At 46.0% G+C, this 22,531-nt stretch overlaps 1 protein-coding gene across 1 annotated transcript in view; it reads right to left on the reverse strand.

Moving 5' to 3' along the window:
* Positions 1-22,531, reverse strand: part of LOC6039136 (DNA-dependent protein kinase catalytic subunit) — a 29,491-nt gene that overhangs the window by 2,028 nt on the left and 4,932 nt on the right. The window contains exons 5-7 of the mRNA XM_038266010.1: positions 12,761-19,725; positions 12,522-12,703; positions 11,185-12,465 (exon numbers count right to left, since the gene is read on the reverse strand). Of these exons, the coding sequence (XP_038121938.1) occupies positions 11,185-12,465; positions 12,522-12,703; positions 12,761-19,725 (8,428 nt within the window). The remainder of the gene's footprint in view (positions 1-11,184; positions 12,466-12,521; positions 12,704-12,760; positions 19,726-22,531) is intronic.

Consider the following 22,531-nt stretch of genomic DNA (forward strand, 5'->3'; position numbering starts at 1 on the left):
GCCACCAGCTAGGTCATCATGAAAACCAAGCCAACGTGGAGGTAAGAAAATAGGACACTTGCAAGGAACCAGAGCTATACTGTCTTGATCAAGTATGATCTAACAGGACTACGGACGTAGTCAGTGACGCTCCTTCCAGGATGTTCCTCGCCTGAGCGTCAACTGAAGAGGTATCATCAGCATCATTCGCACTTGGCCTGCAATTTTTGAATTTGGAATATTGAAATTAAATTTTTATTTTTATGAAATTTAGCAATATAGTTGGATTTTGGAATGTTTAAATTTTAGAATCAAGAATTTTAGAATTTAGAATTAAATGATGCTGAACATGCCAATCTTTATCTTAAAAAAAAAAAAAAATGAAATCCCATAGCATTTATAATATGTAACATAATATATAGTAGGACATGTTAAAATCTCTAGAATTGACGAATTTTAAAATTTCACAATTCTAGGACATAAGAAATAAAAAAAACATGAATTTTAGAAATTTGCATTGGATTTTTAAATATTTTGAAACATTTGAATTTAACCTTCTACAACCTAATCCCGCCTTTAGACGGGCTTCGATCTAAATATTCGCCAAAAATCCATTTTTCAAACAATTTTTTATCTTTAAAAAGCATTGGAAAGAAGAGCTCTTCAAATTTTAGAAAATTTATGGGTTGGAAGTTTTACTTGTGACTTTACCAATTGTAGTGAATGAGTGTGGCAGAGAAGAGAGAGAGTGAGAAGAGAGAGCGTTCATGAGAGTAATGAGAGAGCAGGTCAGCCGAGAGAGAAGTTGAGAATGTGTGCGTGAGAAAACGAGAAATAAATCAGTCGTGTGTTTTGTTTGGGCATGAAAAGACGTGCGTTATTATTTGTGTCCGAAATAAAAGAAATTCGAAGGAAATCGGGCGAAAGTCACGACATTGGCGCAGCAATTGCTCCCATCGCGAGTGTGTAGCGTAATTTTGTGAAAACAACGAAAAAAGAGTGAATTTTGGCGTTTTGCTAGGCGAAATGTTTTTGCAGTGGCAGCAGCGGCAGCAGCCATGATGGCGTCGGTTTTGTTTGACCTTGGTGGTAGCAGAAAATTTGCAGCCGAGCTTTGTTGTGTGGAATTACGGAGTGGCAATTTTTCACTTCCTTCAGCTGTGTTTGGGTTGTTTTGAAGAAATTTGTTTGCCGTACGACATGATGGCGACGGTGTTATCTTGGCAACAGTGTTGAAAATCTGACTCTTGTGACCATGGTGGCAGAGAGGTTGCAACAGAACTGTGTTGTGGGAAATGACAGAGTGGCGATTTTTGTTTTTTTCTTGAGCTGTGTTTTGGTGGTTCTGTTTGCTAAAAAATTACAGTAGCCCCCGGAAGAAAAGAGTGAAAAGGAGAAAAAAAACGTCATCTGTGTGGAAGCGTTTCCCCGCTAAGGTAAGACGAACAAAGTACAGATAAATGTGGGCCAGTTTTTCACGAAGTTTTTATATAGAAATCACTTTACTGTCGGACCGATGTCGGGCTGATGTTGGACGGAATTTTCGATTTTTGTAGTACCGGTGCTGGAATTGAAGAGTTAAGTTCGAATAATACTTTTGTTGAATGTTGTTGCTGTTTCACAACAAGATTAACGTAGTTAAGATTTGATCTTGGTAATTTAAAGTGCTTTATGTGGTGTTTTCGCATAATGTTTAGACTGCTTTGAGGGTAGAGCGTGATTTTTGAAGTTTCGAGCTTGAGTCCCCTGAGAGGGTAGAGCGTGATTTTTGGAGTTTTGAACTTGAAAAAAGGATAGGAAGTATCCTTTTGAGGGATACTTCTGATTTTGAGTGTAAAGCGTGATTGTAGGAGTTTCGAGCTTAAGTCCCCTGTGAGGGTAGAGCGTGATTGTTGAAGTTATTGAGCTTGAGTCCCCTGTGAGGGTAGAGCGTGATTGTTGGAGTTTTTGAGCTTGAGTCCCCTGAGAGGGTAGAGCGTGATTTCTGGAGTTTTGAGCTTGAGTCCCCTGAGAGGGTAGAGCGTGATTATAAAAACTTTGAGCTTGAGTCCCCTGTGAGGGTAGAGCGTGATTTTTGGAGTTTTGAGCTTGAGTCCCCTGTGAGGGTAGAGCGTGATTTTTGGAGTTTTTGAGCTTGAGTCCCCTGAGAGGGTAGAGCGTGATTGTTGGAGTTTTGAGCTTGAGTCCCCTGTGAGGGTAGAGCGTGATATTTTGAGTTTTGAGCTTGAGTCCCCTGTGAAGGTAGAGCATGGAAGATGATTATGATTGTTAGAGTTTTTGAGCTTGAATCCCCTGTGAGGGTAGAGCGTGATATTTTGAGTTTGAGCTTGGGTCCCCTGTGAGGGTAGAGCGTGATTGTTGAAGTTTTGAACTTGAATCCCCTGTGAGGGTAGAGCGTGATTTTTGGAGTTTTTGAGCTTGAGTCCCCTGAGAGGGTAGAGCGTGATTGCTGGAGTTTTGAGCTTGAGTCCCCTGAGAGGGTAGAGCGTGATTATAAAAACTTTGAGCTTGAGTCCCCTGTGAGGGAAGAGCGTGATTTTTGGAGTTTTGAGCTTGAGTACCCTGTGAGGGTAGAGCGTGATTGTTGGAGTTTTTGAGCTTGAGTCCCCTGAGAGGGTAGAGCGTGATTGTTGGAGTTTTGAGCTTGAGTCCCCTGAGAGGGTAGAGCGTGATTGCTGGAGTTTTGAGCTTGAGTCCCCTGAGAGGGTAGAGCGTGATTATAAAAACTTTGAGCTTGAGTCCCCTGTGATGTTAGAGCGTGATTTTTGGAGTTTTGAGCTTGAGTCCCCTGAGAGGGTAGAGCGTGATTGCTGGAGTTTTGAGCTTGAGTCCCCTGAGAGGGTAGAGCGTGATTATAAAAACTTTGAGCTTGAGTCCCCTGTGATGTTAGAGCGTGATTTTTGGAGTTTTGAGCTTGAGTCCCCTGAGAGGGTAGAGCGTGATTGCTGGAGTTTTGAGCTTGAGTTCCCTGAGAGGGTAGAGCGTGATTATAAAAACTTTGAGCTTGAGTCCCCTGTGAAGGTAGAGCGTGATTTTTGGAGTTTTGAGCTTGAGTCCCCTGTGAGGGTAGAGCGTGATTGTTGGAGTTTTTGAGCTTGAGTCCCCTGAGAGGGTAGAGCGTGATTGTTGAAGTTATTGAGCTTGAGTCCCCTGTGAGGGTAGAGCGTGATTTATTAAGTTTCGAGCTTGAGTCTTCTGAGAGGGTAGAGCGTGATTTTTTGGAGTTTTGAGCTTGAGTCCCCTGAGAGGGTAGAGCGTGTTTTTTTGAGTTTTTGAACTTGAGTCCCTGAGAGGGTAGAGCGTGATTGTTGAAGTTATTGAGCTTGAGTCCCCTGTGAGGGTAGAGCATGGAAGATGATTATGATTGTTAGAGTTTTTGAGCTTGAATCCCCTGTGAGGGTAGAGCGTGATATTTTGAGTTTGAGCTTGGGTCCCCTGTGAGGGTAGAGCGTGATTGTTGGAGTTTTGAGCTTGAGTTCCCTGAGAGGGTAGAGCGTGATTGTTGGAGTTTTGAGCTTGAGTCCTCTGAGAGGGTAGAGCATGGAAGATGATTATGAATGTTAGAGTTTTTGAGCTTGAATTTCCTGTGAGAGTAGAGTGTGATTATTGGAGTTTTGAGCTTGAATCCCCTGTGAGGGTAGAGCGTGATATTTTGAGTTTTGAACTTGAGTCCCCTGTGAGGGTAGAGCGTGATATTTTGAGTTTTGAACTTGAGTTCCCTGTGAGAGTAGAGCATGATTTTTGGAGTTTTTGAGCTTGAGTCCCCTGTGAGGGTAGAGCATGGAAGATGATTATGATTGTTAGAGTTTTTGAGCTTGAATCCCCTGTGAGGGTAGAGCGTGATATTTTGAGTTTTGAACTTGAGTTCCCTGTGAGAGTAGAGCATGATTTTTGGAGTTTTTGAGCTTGAGTCCCCTGTGAGGGTAGAGCATGGAAGATGATTATGATTGTTAGAGTTTTTGAGCTTGAATCCCCTGTGAGGGTAGAGCGTGATTGTTGGAGTTTTGAGCTTGAGTCCCCTGTGAGGGTAGAGCGTGATTGTTGGAGTTTTTGAGCTTGAGTCCCCTGAGAGGGTAGAGCGTGATTATAAAAAACTTTGACCTTGAGTCCCCTGTGAGGGTAGAGCTGTGATTGTTAGAGTTTTTGGGCTTGAATCCCCTGTGGTAGAGCGTGATATTTTGAGTTTTGAGCTTGGGTCCCCTGTGAGGGTAGAGCGTGGATCATAAATATTTAAACTTGAGCCCCCAGCGAGGGTAGAGCATGGAAAATGATTTTTTTAGCTTGAATCCCCTGTGAGGGTAGAGCGTGGATATTGAATGTTTTAGCTTTAGTCTCCTGCGAGGTAAGAGCCTGGTAGATGAATCTTTGAGCTTTGAGTCCCCTGCGAGGGTAGAGCCTGGATGATGATTTTTTTTTTTTAGCTTGAGTCTCCTGTGAGGGTAGAGTGTATTTGATGGAGTTTTGAGCTTGAGTCCCTTGTGAGGGTAGAGCATGACTATTGGAGTTTGTGAGCTTAAGTCCCCTGAGAGGGTAAAGCGTGATTGCTGTAGTTTTTTTTAGCTTGAGTCCCCTGTGAGGGTAGAGCGTAATTTTTGAGTTTGTGGGCTTGAATCCCTGCGAGGGTAGAGCATGGAAGATGATATATTTTTTACCTTGAGTCCCATGTGAGGTTAGAGAGTGAAGGACAAATCTCTGGGCTTGAGTACCCTAAAGGGTAGCGCGTGGATGTTTGAGCTTTTGGCTTGAGTTTTTGTGATTATAAAACTTCGATGTGGGAGTCTTTTAGCGTGAATTCCATGAGAGGGTAGAATTTTAAATCACCTACATGACTTAAATTAGAGCTCATGACTGGATTTCCGGGAAGATAGTATAACATAAATTATATCGATTTATTAAAGTTGGTAAAAGATTTTTCACATCTTCAATCTTTTAACGTGATAGTTTTAGAAATGATAGGCTCATAACCTGCATTACTTAAATTTGAGCTCATGATTGGATTCAAGGAAGGTATAGTAGAAATAAATATTTTCGATTGTTGGAAAAGTTTTTTTTCTTTCTTCAAATTTCCAATACTGTTGAAGTGATGGTTAAAGAATAGATAGGCTCATAACCTGTAGGATTTAAATTGACTTTATGATTGGATTTCAGAGAAGATTTAGTAAAAGATAAATTTTATCGATTGTTGGAGAAGTTGGAATTAAAAAAAAAAATCAGATTTTCAATATTGTTGGAGAAATAAATTGAAATCGATTGACTCATAACCTTAACTACCTAAATTTGAGCTTATTTTTTGTCCAAAATATTCAAAATAAATAGAAAATCGGGCGAAAGTCACGACAATGATTGGAATTCATATATTTGTATATTATCGGTTGTTGAACAAGCTGGGTAAGAAATTGCTAAGATTTCCAATCTATTGAAGTGGTGATTGCGATAGGCTAAAACTTAAACTTGAGTTAATGATTTGATTCGGGGAGTTATATTGAAAGATAAATATAATCGATTGTTGGAAAAGTATGTCATTTTTAACGAAGTTTCAATCTTTTTGAAGTGATGATTTAAGAATCGATAGGCTTATAACCTACACGGCTTAAATTTGAGCTCATGTTTGGATTTTAAAAGATAAATATCGATTGTTGGGGAAGTTAGGAATGAAATTTTCAGATTTTAATATTGTTAAAGTTATGGTTTAAGAATCGATAGGCTCATAACCTACACGACCTAATTTAGAGCTTATTTTTATGTCCGAAATATTCAAAATTCATGGAAAATTGGGCTCGACAATGATTGGAATTCGTATATTGCTATATTATCGATTGCTGAACAAGCTGAAGTGATGATTTAACAGACAATAGGCTTGTAACCTACACGACTAAAATTTGAGTTTATAATTGGATTCAGGGAAGATCTATTAATAGATAAATATTATCGATTGTTAGAAAAGTTTGAGAAGAGTTTTTTTTTTTAGATATCTTTGAGAAATGATTTATGAATAGACAGGTTTAAATTCATGCTCATGATTGGAATTCAGGGATGATTTAATAAGAGGTAAATTTTATCGATGTTTAGGAAGTTGGAAAATTGTTTTCAAATTTCAATATTGTTAAAGTGATGGTTTAAGAATCGATAGGCATCACTTGCAAAACTTAAATTTAAGGTTATGATTGGATTCAGGGAAGATGAAGCAAAACAATTTTAGGAATTTTATAGGAATTGTTTAGATTTTCAATCTTTTTGATGTGATGATTTAAGAAACGATAGGCTTGTAACCTACACGACTTGAATCAGAGCTCCTAATAGAATTTCTGGGAAAATTGAAGGGTTTATTTCCAGGTGTATTATTCAATCAATTAATTACACGATAGCTTTCCAAGTTGTCGTTTTTTATTTCTTTAATTGCAGGTAACCACGTTGACGTTGGGGTTCTGGCTGATATGTGTCACGATCAAGGATACCGGAGAAGCATCTGCTGAAGCCGAATTCTGAGATGAGCTGAATTTTCCGCATAAAAGGATCACCAAGCTGATGTTAATCTGAATAAATGATTGAATTTTTAGAGTAGGAAAGAACGAGGATGTAGTGAATGAGTGTGGCAGAGAAGAGAGAGAGTGAGAAGAGAGAGCGTTCATGAGAGTAATGAGAGAGCAGGTCAGCCGAGAGAGAAGTTGAGAATGTGTGCGTGAGAAAACGAGAAATAAATCAGTCGTGTGTTTTGTTTGGGCATGAAAAGACGTGCGTTATTATTTGTGTCCGAAATAAAAGAAATTCGAAGGAAATCGGGCGAAAGTCACGACACCAATGTTTTTAAAAATGTCATTTTTTGAGGGGTCAACAACTTTGGCTTTGTTTTTTACTAACATTTCCTATATTTTAAGTAAAAAGAAGTATGCAGTAATTTTTCTAGTGTCCCAGACTATGCCTCTACGCATTTATTTACAATTTAAATAATAATGGTGCCATTTCATAACCAAAAATGTGAAAAACAAGCAAAAAATTTAAAAAGGGCCTACAAAAGCATGAAAAAATTAGATAGGCAAAATGTAATGATAGGAGGTGATAGAATAGGCTAAATACTACCAAAAAAAAAAACAAACATAAATTAAAAAAGATAAATGCAAATTAAAATACTAAAAAAGAAACAAGAAAACCATAAAACAAGAGAAGTAAAGTTTTTCGTAGAACAAAAGTGTGTGTGTGTGTGTGTGTGTGTGTGTGTGTGCAACCAACCAAACGGGACCACGCGGTCGCTTCTTACAAATTGAGTTGTTTCCATGTATTTATAGATCTTCATTCTATACATACAAATAACTCGCATAGGCATTTGGAAGGTGTTAGCTCTGCCGAGCTTCGGTGACCCATTTCTACGCTGGCTAGCCGAGCGTGAGGTCCCTCAGCTTTTATCGACAAGCCCCGCCCTGAAGAACGTTTGCACCAATCGGGTTCAAACGTTATTTAGAACTTCCGAACCCTTGTCAAATGGACAAGGACCCAGCGCGTATATTGTTTGATAGTAACAGTATTCCTAATTCCAGGCGTCGCTCACCAAGCCGTGATGGCCTAGTGGTTAGCATTTTTGCTTACCAATCCAAAGGACGGGGGATCGAACCCCGACTCGGGCGACTTTGATTTTTCGTTCATGTTCAGTGTTTCAAGATTAATATTTCCTATACTTTCTCGTTGGGAGCAGATGGGAATCGAGCCCAGGACCATTCGCTTAGAAAGCGAACACCGTAACCAGTCAGCCACGGCCGCTCCTATAAAGTTTTTCGTAGAACAAAAGTTGCTCAAAATGAACTCCTTAACAAGGGAAAAATAAAAAAAGATCGAAAAAAATTTGGGCAGTAGAGGGTTAAGGGTTTTTTTATAACTAATGATTCCAACTTTGGAATCGAGGAATTCTTACTTTTTTGAGCCATTGAATTTTATGGCATTTATACATTTGAGAATTAAGAATACTAGAATTTTAAAATTCAAAAATGCCAGAATTTAAGGATTTTAGTTTTGTAAAATCTTAGAATGTAAAATGTATTTTTATTTTTTTTAATCATTGAATTTTTGGATTTTAGAATTTTAGATTTTTAAAATGTAAAAAAAAGAATTTTTCAGTTCGTTTTATGCTGTTGAATTAAAAATTGCCTTATTGTTATTTTGAATTTCAGAATTTTGATGTTTGTAATATTGTAATTGAAAGGCGGTGCTTCTTCAAAGAACGATCTTTATTTAACTAGGTCTTGAAAGGGAATGAAAAAGTTTAGTTGAGCCTAACACAAGGTTACTACGATCTGTTGATCGTTGATCAACGTGGCGTTGCCAGGTTGCGGATTGGCGGTTGCCATCTAACATCCCCGCTCAAACGCACAATCCGAACTGACCGGAACGCTACATAATTTGCCAACGCAAACAGTAAACGTACGACTGCATTTTGGTCACCGGTGTGTTCGTTCCTTCGTAATCGAAGCCATGTCCTTGTGAGCAGCTTTTCTCCAACAAGTGCAAATTGAACCGGTCCACGTTGCCGGTTTCGTCTTTCTCGAACTTGAAATCTTCTGCCAATCGACGATGTTCTCCTCCAGCGGCTTTGGCACGAACCTGGTCTTCTTCCAGTGGATCCAGCCAGAACGCCGCTTCGAGCCATCAGTCGCTAACTACAGGTTCTTCGCAACTGCCTCTATGTTCCGTACACAGGACATCAATTCGTCGTCAGAGCCCTCGGTGAAATCTGTAAATTGTCCACCAGCAGTATTTCTGCCAAAAAGCATGCAACAGTCAAGGAACTTACCCGAGGTTTCGCGCTCCCATTCGCTGCGCCTCGTGGACCCTCCTGCTAGGCAGTGGCCACGTTCTGGTTGCGAAGGGAGCGCTCCGGAAAGTCCTTCCTCGTCCTTGTCTTCCGTCAGCTTCGCAATGCCGAGCTGTCGTCCAGCCAGACCAGCGGTGAGCTCTTGTACGCTCTCGCCATCTTGAACATTAGCAGCCGTCTCCTCCTCAACCGATTCTTCATCAACAGGTTCCTTGTCTTGGCTCAAGCGGCTTTGCGGTTTCGGCTTCCAAGCCATCATTGCAGTAGCATGGATGCCACCGCCAACAGCACCATCTCGGCGGAAAACGTCCAACGCGTACAGCTGTCCAGATCGGCGTCCACTGCCGACCACACGCTTTCCCTTCTCGATGGACACCTTTTCACCGACGAACTTTACAGCCATCCCAACGTCTTCAAGCCGTCGAACAGAAAACAGGTTGCATCGAAGCTCGGGCACGTACAATACATCGTTGACCATTGCCGGCAGCCACTTTCCCTTGACAAGCATCGTCACTCGTACAGTGCCGACCGATTCTGCTAATAGCGATTGGCCAGACTCGGCCACGGCAATCCGCACCTCTCGATTCAGCGGTCGCAGCTCCTCAAAGAGAGACTTGTCTTGCACCAAGTGTACCGTTGCTCCAGAATACAGGTACCAGGCCCATCACAGCAGGCGACGTCGAAGCTCCAACGTTGTCCGTAGCAACACCAAACGCGATTTCGTTTTCGTACGTCACATTGGCTCTACTTCTCGCGTTTCGAGTGGACTTACCGGACCTGAATCCAGACTCGTCTACCGGTTCCCTTCCGTTCGGGCGTTCATTGGGACAATCTGCTAGCTTGTGACCGGACCGGCCGCATTCAAAACACCTTATCTCCCGTCTCTTGCTGGCGAACGTAGACTCACCCGACTCGCCTTCACATTGATCATCCGGGGCAGCTTGCGCGTTCCGCTTGACCTGCTCGTCCAGGATCCTTTTCTTGACGTACTCGAGCGTCAAGTCCTTTGGCTCGATCGTCTCCACCGCTGTGATAAGCGCGTTGAACGATCGTGGGATAGCCAACAGCAGTTGGCAAACGACATCTTCCTTTTCCAGCTTGACTCCGGCCGCCTTCAGTTCGCGTAGCACCTTCTCAAATCGCTGCAAGAACGCCGGAACATCGCCTCCTTCGGCCAATCGTAGCTCTTGAAACTGCTTCTTCAAGAAGAGCTTCCCCGCGATCCCGACGCGCTCGAACACGTCGCGCAGCGCGTCCCAGGTCTCCTTGGCCGTTCGCGCATCCTTCACGTGGTCGAGCTGGTCCTCAGCGATTCGGTTGACCAGCAGGTTTCGGCAGCTTCGATCCTTGGCCACCCGTTCCACCCGCAGCGCTCGCTTCCTCTGCTTCTCGTTCGCCGAGTCCGATTCCAACTCCGCCAGACCCGCCAGGTCCAAGGGCGCTTTAACGCAGTTCAGCAGACCCTTGTCCTCAAGCAGGACCTCCATGCGGAACTTCCAGTTCCCGTAGTTCTTCCCTTTCAGGAGCCAGACCTTTTCTTCAGCCATCTTCCGCTTCCGCCAAGGATTTTTTTTTCAGAAAACTTCAATCTTCTTGAACGTAATCTGGGCCCATAACCTGAAAGGCGGTGCTTCTTCAAAGAACGATCTTTATTTAACTAGGTCTTGAAAGGGAATGAAAAAGTTAAGTTGAGCCTAACACAAGGTTACTACGATCTGTTGATCGTTGATCAACGTGGCGTTGCCAGGTTGCGGATTGGCGGTTGCCATCTAACAGTAATTTTAGATTTTTAAATTTAGTATTTTAAAATTTTGAGAATTTAAGAATTTAACAATTACATAAATTTTGTAGAATTTCGAAATTTCAGAACTTTAGAACCGTCATCAAGGGTAACATTGGGTTCGGGGGTGTGATAGAGTCACACAAATTAAAAAAAAAAATCAATGACCCAATTTCACCTAATTTAGAATTAAAGACATTGAAACAGAATTTTTGAAAGTTTTCACACTTTCAAAAAAAAATGTTATAGAATTTTGGATTAAATTTTTTAAGAATTTTTGAAAATGACTGTGCCTAAAAATTTGGAATTTTTAAATTTTTAAAGCACTAAATTTTCGGATTTAAGAATTTCAGATTTTTAAAATGTAAAAATTGAAGAATTTTTGAAATTTTACTTATTCATAAAATATAAGGGAATAAGGGGACAAAAAAACTTTGTAGGGACACTCCCTGGCTCGATTCCTTCTGTAATTAAAAATAAGCATCTGTGCCAATTTTGAACAAAATCAGTTTAGGAGTCGGCTGTAGAAAGTTCATGTTAACTCGAATCGTGTTGCAATCTTCGACAAAATTGTAGAGCTTAAAATTTCTTGACAAAATTTTAACAAAGTTAACATTGAACCTACCTTCTCGGGAGTGCACGCAGACGCCGTTTTCCCATAGAGCAACGTCAACCCGGGTCGTCTTTCCGGAGTTGAGCCCGAAGTCTGCAGCAGAAACTGGTTGTACTCTCGGTTGATCGTGTCCGTGACGTCTCCTGCCGTGTTGAACCGCACCATCGAGCGTACCGCGATGCTTTTGATCGACGAAGTGTTCGGAATCCAACCAAGAATGCCAAAGTTGGACCTTATTGGAACCACTTCGTACGTTCGAACCGACAGTTGATGTTCCTTGCAGTGCTGGTCCAACGACATCTGGTTCGAGATGGTTCCGAGCAGCTGCTGAATGCGCTGATCCTGGCGAAGATCTTCGCCGTACTTGACCAGGAAGTCGTAGGATTTCCCATCGCTACCGTTGATTTGAACTCGCAGCGGCTTCCGTAAGGTTTTGAACATCTCTAGCTGGTTGTGGACCTTTACGATCTTGATGTGATTCACCACGTTCGGTTTGTGGTCAACGTTGTACTGGCCAGGTAGCTCCAGCATTTCTTCCCGGTCGTTGAAGTGATACTCGGCCAACCACGGTGAGTATCTTCGTAGTTCCAGTGTGCTGTGCCTTGGCACGAGCTTCTCCATTTCCATACGGATGTGCTCAATAAACTTCCAAATATCGGCGATTTGACGTTCAGGATCAAAATTCAGCAGCTTCTTCCACTCCGACTTGAACGAAATCACTTTTTCGTGTTCCCTACCAATCCCACGTACAGATTCCGGAAATGCTTCCTTCATCGACTCCAACACAGTTGTTCGGTACTGCTCACCCGTTAAATTCGAACCGGCGGACAGCTTTCTGGCGAGATCCGACGCCATGTTGGACACCTTCATACACGGAACCACGACCTGAGAGAGTTCCTGCACAAACCGGTCCAACCGGGGAAACTCCAGCAGTCGCATCAACCGGCAGGCGAACGATCCCATCGTCCGCTCCGGAAACCGCTTCGTACACTCTCCGTGGGCAAACTTGGCTGGATAGTACAACGCCATCGGATAGCTGGCGGCAAGCCGCAGTAGGATGCTTTCTAGGAAGGAATCCTGGTAGAAGTCAACGTACGAGAGCAACTGCGGAATCCACCGCAAAAACATCCACTCCGGCACGAGTCCGCTGGCATCGATGAAGCACCGGTGTAGCGATCCGTCCTGCAGGTTGGGCAACTGTAACAGAACGGGAAACAGCTGGCGTGCTGGCTTGGAACCGAACTGCATGGACGCTAGCAGCGACGTGATGAGGTGACGTTCGTGGTTTAGGGTCTGAAAAGGGAAGAGGTATCAGTACAGTAACTTGTAACATTCGTTACGGAACGTACCTCGCCAAGCGGTTGCTTCTCCAGTACGTCGTAGCAAAACTGCGCCAACCTGTAGTGACAATCTGCCAGCAGTGAAGTCTCGTGAGCATGATCATCGCTGATGTCCAATAGCCCAGTATTCGCAATCTCAACCGACTTCTGAAGACAATCCAGCGAGAACGATCCAAGCGCAGTGTCTAAATCTGTAAAACCAAAACATCAGTTCTTCTCACTGCCCAAGATCCCAACTGAACCCGTACCTGATCCTTCGTACTCAAGCAGCCGTTTCAGCTCGTCAGTGTTAACCTCCACCGCTCCCGCTAGCACCTCCCGCAGATCCTCTCCCGCTCGGAACAGTTCGTGCAGTCCTTCCACCCTCACCGCACGGTACCGCTGCAATCCTTCGTCATCAACGACGCCCTTGATACGCTTGAAGTTCGCTACCATCCGCTGTACGTTACCGCTTTCCAGTTCGGAAATCCTGCGCCACTTGTTCTGCGCGATTCGCCACCGGAAGCCACGCTCGCTCTGCTCGTCCGCTACCATGTCTAGTCGTTTGATGACCTTCCGTGCGAATCGTAGATTGTTCTGCTCGAACGAAGCGTCCAGCAGGCGCAGTTCCGTTGCGAACAGGGCGTCCGTCAGCTGGCTAACAAAGTTCGTCCCCAGCAAGCGATCGTCGGTGGAAGCCTCCAGCTGGGTTTCCAGCTTGTTCAGAGCAAACTTCCGGTACGCAAGCAGGGTGTCCCAGATGACCGGTGAGTCGGATGCGGTCGGATGCGAGTTCTCCCAACTCGCGACCAGCTTCTTGATGCGCTTCTCTTGCAAAGAATCACCCAGTAGAACGCCCAGCGTGTGAACTTCGGACACTTTGCGTATGTCGAGCAGCTTCCGGATTCGTAGCTTATCCGACAGCACATCCAGATAACTCCACTCTTCGAGAAACTGTAGCAACACTTGATCCGAGTACAGCTTAGCTTTGGCGTACTCTCCACTAGCCAGTTGCAGCATGGAAATTTCCTCGCCAAAGTTGGTCTTCAGATGGTCCTTTCGGTCCGGGACACGCATCCAAGCGTCAAGCAGGGTTATGAATCCTCGTCCCCGTTCATCTCCGGACAGATTCAGCCTCGTATTGGCATGTACATACTTGGGAAGCATGTTCTCCATGTTCCATTCGTCCGTCCAGAACTCCTCGGCACTGCCGTCCAGCTGCTGCTCCAGAATCGGAACCAAATCTTCCCACATTCCCATCTGCTCGAAGCAGTTATAGTACGACTGGAAGCAAAAGTTGTTCTCCGCAATCCGGCTTTGGTTCTCCAGCAACATCCGGTGGTACAGCTCACGAGCCTTGTAGAAGAAGCCCTTGCTTTCCAGCTCGATCGCTTCCTTCAGCCTCGTATCGCTGTCCATTTTGTGGGAAAAGATGTCTCCCAGCACGTCGTACTCACTCAAGCCGTGATACAGCTCTGCTAGCTTGATCCAGTGAATCGCTTCCATCGTCACCGACGAAGATCGCGAAACAATCGATTGATCCGGAAAGTCGTACTCGTGCAGCTTGTTCTCCAGATAAAGCACTCCCATGTTCATCATGTTTGCACCGCTAGCTACCGTCGCAACAGAATCAGCTTTCAAATCAAACTGCTTCGGTCGGCTCATCACAACCTCTATCAACGCTCCAAATAGGTTCGGATCACAGCTCTTGGTTTCGCCAAATATTTTCTGAATAGCCTGATTGATCGCATCGATGGCTTCCCCCGAGTCCCGCTCCGTTTGATCCCACTCGTCCAAGATGCCACTAAACACTTCCACGAAGACCTGCCGCGCAAGCGGAGGATCTCTCCTACAAAGTGCTTGCAGCGGCAAAAGCAGAGCCAGACTGTTGATAAGCAGGTCGGGGAAATCTCCAATTCGGTACCGCCGGTACAGAACCACTTCTCCCTGCTTCATCTTGTGACTTTCGACCTTCCGCACCGCTTCGTAGCTGTGTCGCTCGATCGCACGAAGCGCCTGATCGCGACTCGATCGTTCCTTGTCCTTCAGGATGCGCCGTCGAAGACTGTCGTACGATTTTGGACTTGCGCCGGAACTCGCCGCAGCAACGACACGCTTCGAGCGTCGATCCAGCATCGGAGGATTAATCTCAAACAGAAGAGAGTTCTGCGTTGGCAGCGTGAAACTGGCCGCTGACTGCGTCATGGTCGTGGGGTCTTGCGTTGGCTCAAACATGTTCGCCTCGTTGGAGAACTGCGTAGCTCGAATCCTTCGTTCCATCTGGGATCCATCACCTGCCAGCAGGAACCGCTGCTGGGATTCCACAAACAGTGGAGCCGATGCGAAGGAGTTCCGCTGGCGCCAGTGCGTGTCGATCGTGTACTCCTTCAGCTTGACGTCCGCTTCGTACTCGTGCTGGAAGATCCTACGCTTGGACTCCGGATTGCGTACCGCCGTGTCCAAAAGTATGTGCGTTGCGTAGCCGAGAAAGTTCATCTCCTGCGAAGGCTCGTAAAGATCTTCGAGTATGCGCTGGAACCGAGCGTCAATATCCTGAGGAAAGCGAGACTGATCCGTCCAGAAGTCGAAGATGTGGTTTTGCAGCGTTTGATCAGCGTCGGTGAGGCCGGTCAGTAGTGCTTTGCGTAGCTTTTGTTTCGCTGCGTCCGACAACGATGCTTGCGAGTTCTCGTAGATGAAGATCATTATCTCGTAAATAACATCACGAACATCGGACTGGTCGTTGCTGGTTAGGAGAATCACACTATCTATTACATCTTCAAGGTTTTCCGCCGACATTAACGCGAGGGACTTGTTGATCAAGTGTAACGCTAGCAGTTGGTAGCTACGATCTTTGAGCATACCCTTCAAATCTAGCGAAATCAGCTCTCGGTGCACCTGCTCTTTGTACACTTCAACGCGAGACAGCAACATTTCCAGAAGGATTTTCTTCGAAGCACCACTTGCAGTCGGAATGGCATGAGTGATGATCGCCAAAAACGAATCCACGATCGCCGGGAACGCCTTATGGATTCCGTACACCACGTCCATAAACTTTTTCTCCAGCCGCTTTCGCATCGCGACTAATTTAGCAAGAAATTCATTCTGATAGCGCTCGTCCTCCTTCTCCTCTCCGGCTGGGTACAGATGGCCCAGGCACATACCCAACAGTTCCGACGCAGGTCGATAGACGGCCACCTTCTCCGAGTCCAAGCACCGAAAGATCGCTCGAACAAAATCAAACTTTGACGTTTCCGTCCACGGTACCAACCCATTAGCCATCACGATCGCATTCAACTGCAATCCGCACAGATTTTGCGCCGATTCTGGATCCTGGGTTGGGCCGATCATGTCGTACAGCAGCTGAACCGGCACGCTGACAACCGCCTTCCAGCGTTCGATCAAATTTTTAGCCAACTCCAAGTTTAGCCGGAACACTTCTCGACGAGCGTGGAAGCAATTTCTCATCAGGAATCGCACCAGTCCGGATGCGAGACTGATCTCGTCGCAGCTTGACGGTTGAAATGCGTCACTCCACTCGAGGATCAGTGCGTACAGGTCGGTTACGAACGTGTTCAGCTGCGTTGTGATGCATTCGTCCACGATGACCTGCATTAGCGGTGGAATCAGCGTCGCTGCGTACGGTTTCAACCAGGTTCGACAGTTGTCGATCACCTTGGCTAGGAACAGCCGGACGTTCTTGTGCTGCTGTTGATCGCGCAGTGAAGCGGCTAGAAATTTTATCCACGGCGGTGGGACGACCCGATCCCCTTCCGGAGTGGGCGTGATCTTGTTCTCGTGCATGTGCTGGATGACGGCACAAATCGTGGCCATCACCTCGTGATCGTTAACCTTGGAGCGTTCCAACGCTATGGTGGTCTTGCGAGCCAGCTGTTGACTGAATTCGTCCGCTTGCACGGTGGATGCTTCCTGCGTAGTTCGCACTACCGAGTAGTTCAAGTCCAACTTGGTGACGTCTTGGCTGAGCGAAGATTCGAAAACACTGGTCATCTGGATGTACTTGAAGCGCTTTGAGTTTGAAGCAGATACAGCCGTCAACCGCCTTATCGACACTAGCTTGTCCTTAATCTTCGGGTACTCTTCCAGCTCTTGGCCGAATCCGTCGTACAGATGGTTCTCCGAGCAGTTGATCAGCTTTCGCCAGATGAACTCGTTTTTATCACCGTTCTCCCGGAACAGCAGCACATTGTACAGCTGAAGGTCATCTTTGGTGTTGCTGATGATTGCCGCTAGTGTCCGGTAGGCGGCGCATTGATACTTTCTGAACAGTTCCGCCGTTGGTGAGTCCGGCGTAAGGAACACTTCCGAGCGCGCGGCGTACGCTTTTTTGGTAAAGTCAGTGATCATCTTGTTGCCTGGAGTTTTACCTTCTCCGTAAAGTGTTTTCGCAACCGGACAGTCATCGGAAAGAATCACGTCTCGGGGTAGAACTGCCACGTACAGCTCAATCAGCTGATATCCACCGAATCTGTTGATGAGCGCCTGCTCTGCTTCCCAACCGGATCCAAACTGTCCGTAGTTGCTGCGAATCATGTCGTTGATTTTCTTGATGTTGCTCTTGTAGAACGTCGAGAGAGCTTCGAAGCTGCACATTCGCAGCCCGCTTATCAGGAACCGCTTCAGCACCGTCAACCGGATGAACGGTTCCAGCGATTCATCACAAAACTTGCCGAAGATTAGCTTCAAGTTGTAGCATTGCTGGTTGCTGTTTTGTGGTTTCATGTAGTCACCAAGCGCGCTTCGAATTTTCGCCTCGGCAATGTGTTCACCGTCTGCCGCTGTAGCGTTGATGATCGCCTTCAGCAGGACCGGTGACCTGGAAACGACCATCGCATCCAGCAGTCCGACGAGGCAGTTCTCGAAGCTGATTCGCTCGACGCTGTTCGGCGTAAACTCGGACGAGCGAAGCGGAAAGTGTTGATTCTGCAGGCTCTGTAAAGCGTCCGAAACTGGGGCGCTGTCAAAGTCCGTGTCTCCTACCAGAGTTGGAAGCAGGAACACTGCTTTCGATTTGAGCTCTAGGGTGATTTGACTGTTGCCGATCAGGTTCAGAAGCCACGGCTGGAGTCCTGTCGCTTTTCGCTCTATTTGACCTAGCGGGTTTGGGCTGACCATCGCTATGCAGGACATTAGCTCGATCAGCTGGAGATCCACAGCGGCGAACTTATTCTCCAAGGTTTGGGCACGTTGCAGTATCACGGTCCACTTGTCCAGCATGGCTTCGGTGACCGTTTTCAACACGGGAATATCCGACCGCTTTCTCTGGTAGTTGAACTCCAGGAAGCTGCACAGCAGCTTGACAATTACGGAAAAGTTCGCTGCGTCCAAGCGTTGGAGCAACTTCTCGAAACTGGTCGGGAACTGGTCCAGCACAAACTCGAAGACTGCTTCCTCGAACGTGGTCACGAAGTGTTCCCCGTGAAGAACGGAGCTTCCGCTTTGCTGGAACAGTCGCAGCTCGACCTTGCTGAGAAGAAGATCAATCAGCGGGTCCAATGCTTGCGTTGACATAAACTTGAAAACAATCTTGAGCACAACAGTAGCGAATCGTTTCAGTGAGGGTGTCAACGGAATTTGGAACCACTCGCCCAGTCGCTGCTCCTTCAGAGCATCGAAAATGGTTTCCAGGATTCGCTCGGAGATTGTCCGGAGCGAACTCTTGGTTTCTAGGCTGAAGTACTGTTGGTACGATTCGTAACGCTTGGCGATTGTTAGAACTCCCTTTGCGTTGTTGTTGTCTTCCAAGCCAATTGTTTCCAGCTTCAGCAGACGCTCCAGTCGTTCGGAAAGCTCCTGGTAGGTGAACGTCAGCTTGTCCGAGATCTTCTCGTATACCATCTCTCTAAATTGTAGGTTCTCGAAGCATTCCACTCTATCCAGCAAGTGCTCGATGCGTTTGGGATATTCCGCGATCGTGTCCTGGCACGACTTGAAATCGAATCCCATCTTTTGGGGCTCAAAGATCAGATCGATCAAGAAAGCGGCCACTTGAGGCTGCTCCCAAAAGTTCTCCGGGACGCTGCTGTAGTAGCTTTGGTGCATGATCCAGCTGAGCAAGTCGACGATACGTACGGTGATTGTGCACTTTAGCAGGTTGAACTTGATGATTTTGTCGACGCAAATGCGGAACTCGACGCTGGTTTGGCTCTCGTCGACGAACTCGGGCCGAACGAGCAGCATCAAGTTGAACATGGTCGCACTCGCTACGAGGGAGATGAAGAACCGGATGGCTGCGAACAGATTGGAGTTTTCCATGAACCAGCTGGGATTCTGCAGTAGGGATCCCTTGAGTAGCCAGCAGTACATGTCCAACGTGGAGATGAAGTATTCCAGCCAGAGGTAGATGTTGGCGATCATCGGGAGGTTTTCATCGACAATGAACTGAAGAGTGGGCGTTTTGGCGATACCTTGGATAACGTTGACATGATCGCAGATATCCAGGATGGTTCGATCCTCTAGGTACTGTTGGATGAAAGCACGCTCGGTAGCACATCCCGCAACCGCTTTCGCCAGCTTTGGAAACACTTCCATACACTTGTGCCGATAGCTTTCCTCGCGGGAACTACACTGTCCAAACAGCCACCGAACCAGGTCCTTTAACAACCTACCACCGAATGCACTGGGAACCACTCTGGACGGGTTTGGACGATTGAACAGGTCGTTCCTCTCGACCAGCACACGTACCAGATGATCGATGGTTGCGGAAATCTGCTCCAGATTGGTAGCCGAACTGTCAAATTCCTCGGTCATGACGTAGTTCATGCTGAACACGTAGTACAAATCAAGCCAGCTTCGCTCGATTTGGGGTTCCTCTTCGCGCAGTATTCGGTAGATGTTGTTGAACGCCAGCGCCGCACCCTGACGTCGATGGGGATTGCTGTCCATGCTGTACGTGCGCAGCTGCTCCAGTATCACCGACAGATTCACAGCCGACGAGCTGGACACCGTGGGCTGCTGCCCGGCCGGTGTCTGCTTGATGGTCCATAGGAGAAATTCACGAATGCAGCGAGCCGCCAGATCGCGGACTCCGGTATCGCTCGGATGCGAGATGGACTCCATGAGACAGGACGCCAGCACTTCCGTTCCCTTTTGGGTGATCTTGGACGGTTGCGTTAGGTAGTGTATGATCTGGAAGATCAGCGGCTCGAACATTTGACAGATGGCGAGGTCCGGATCGGTGGCCAGCTGCAGCAAGTGGCCACACAGTTCGGTCCTGTTTGATGGGATAGAATTGGGAGTTTTACGCCGACTCGGTTTTTAGGTTAGGAATTTGACAGCTCGCGTGCACTGTTTACATTTTTGCCGTGTGTGTCTCTTTAAAATGTGGGTGCGTGTGCGCATTTGTTCACATTAGCTGTCAAATGACGTCACGGCTTAATCCTAATTGGGAGTAATAGAGTCTTCTTACGTGGCATGTATTGCGTGTACGTATACGAAAAAGATAGAGGTTAAATTTTGTCCGGCCAGCAAAATCAAATGGTGCGCTAATGTGCGTACGCGAAACGTCATAAAGCTCTATACGACGACTCGTTTTTGAGGTTAGAAAAATGACAGGAAGTGATTTGTTTACAGTTTTTCGACTTTCCCCGCAAATGTCAAACCATACAAAATTGCATCCGGATCTTTTTCCGAAAATGTACTGATTTGACGTTTGCTTAGGGTTATGTTACTGCTTGCCCTAATAATACCTATTTTTACTAATGAGCGTGCTTAAAATACATCCAAAGTACAGGGGAATCCACTGAAATTGTTGTTTCAGAAAGTTATGACAAAACTTTAACAACGCAGTATCCTTCAACCATTTCACAACCGGCAACCATTAACCGGAAACCAAATGTCTAATAATACCGCCAAACTCCCGGAAGCAAACGTCACTTCCTGGTCAAGCAATAATGACAAAGGTTCTGCTTCGCTCCGTACTCGCGCTCTTCCCGCTTCTTCGTTGGAGCAGTGCCGTGCTGAATGAACCGCTGTCCGGAGCCTGCATCAATCAGTACGGGCCGCCCAAGTTTCCGGTGCGTGTCGTGGCCGCCAAGCTCATCTTCATGGTGTTCGACAACGAGGGTCACTCGGCGTTCAACTCCTTCGACGGAATGGAACAGTACGGGAACTGCATCGACATGCACTTGACGTACGACCTGCGCGAGTTCAACGTTACCGTTGCGTGCCATGGAGTTAGTGGCAGGACTGTGGCCACGACCGGAGGGCCGTGGGAATCGATGTCGATGGCACTGTCGAATTACTCAAACGGGTTGTTCATTTTGAATGCTTGTACCAATGTGGACGGAAATGCCACGAGAAGAGGATCGTTCATGGTACAGACGAAGGAACAGTTTGATAAGTTGTTCAGGAAAGAAGAAGGGTTCGACAGGGTGTACTTTGAGTACGACGAACCGTGCCAGTGCAGCTTCCGGAACGAATTCGTGATGTCGTTTGATGGTGAAGAAACGGAAGATGATAAATGGATTGATGATTTTTTCAATTTTGTAATAATCATTGTTGGGGTTGTCTTTGCTTTGTTATTGATTGCATGCTGCTCGTGCCCTAAGCTGGCAGGTGATGTCTACGTGGAATCAAAACCAATTGATTAAGGCAACCATTCTAGTCGTCAAACTTCTTCACTTCTTTCTAATGACGTTGAAGTTACCTACCGACGAAAAAAACTTTTTCAAACTTCTGGAATCAATATCAGGTAGTATTGCAGAAACAGTACTTTGCCAGACATGAAGCCGAGGACCGTGTTCGGCTTACTGATTGCCCTTACAAGCAGCTGTACGGCCCTTCTCAACCATAAAAACGATCCGTTTTGTTTTCTGGGACCACGAGCCCGGTACCCAATCCGGATGAGAGCCAAAATAGTCGCAATGGTACCGGACAACCACGGCCACAGTCCGTTCAACTGGTACGAACAAATGCACCGCCACGGACCCTGTCTGGATGTTTTCGTTGACTATCGGGTCAACTCGCTGAATTTCACCGTCAGCTGCCAAAGCGCCACATCAACCCTGAAACCTCCACCAGGAATCATCTGGGACATGGCGCACATAATTTTCGATAACACCACAAGCTTCAGCGAAGAATTCCCAGGGATCTTTGAGCTGTACGCGTGTAATTTCTTCAACAAAACGCATCTGAAGCGTGGCCGGATCCTGTTCCAGGACGTGGACAACTTTGACAATCAATCCCTGCCCAAACGCTCCAACGTTGAGCATCCCGGCTATGGAATGGTTTACTTCGAGTACGATCAACCGTGCAGTTGTTCCTTCCGGAATGTCTTCGTGTACTCCTCAGCGAGAAGGGCGGCTCAACGTGAAGTCGAAAGAACATCAGATTTGGTCAACTTGGCACTGTCTTGGACATTGGTTGTAGTGATTTCCATTGGTGTGCTCGTCTGCTGTCTATGCCATGCTGTAAGGTCGCTAAAGCAGCAGTTTCAAGTTGTGAAGAAGAACAAGGAATGTGGGATGGTTTCGTCCGAGCTGAGTGCAATGAAATTGAGTACTTATAAAATTAATAACAGTGGATTTAACAATTCTAGCCGGAATTAATGCAATTTACATCCGATATCAAATAAATCACTTATGAAGAAAACAAACTTATCCACATTGATATCTGGATATTTGTCTATGTTCTTCTTTTTTAAACAAATTCCCGAGCTAACGGTGCTAACGCTGGTCGGATTTGTCAAATTCAATTATACACTCACGCTTGCTACCTACATTTCGGCTAACAAAATGAAGAAATTTACATATTTTTAAACAACAAATTCTGCGTGTATTCTCAAGAGCAAGCTGCAGTCAATCGACTAGCGGCAAATCACCATCAGCCAGCATTCTCACCAGCTACGAGTTCCAGATGCTGAGCGAAAACAAAGAAGACGATTGTTTTTTGTATGCAGTGACATAACCAAACTTTTCGGCACCCTCAGCAAACGTCAAATAGGTACAAATCTGGAACACCGCCGAAACATTCCCGGAAGAGATCCGGCACCCTCAGCAAACGTCATCCGGGAGAGATCC

Source organism: Culex quinquefasciatus, chromosome 3, assembly GCF_015732765.1.
Source record: "Culex quinquefasciatus strain JHB chromosome 3, VPISU_Cqui_1.0_pri_paternal, whole genome shotgun sequence".
In the NCBI taxonomy this organism is placed as follows: Eukaryota; Metazoa; Arthropoda; class Insecta; order Diptera; family Culicidae; genus Culex; species Culex quinquefasciatus.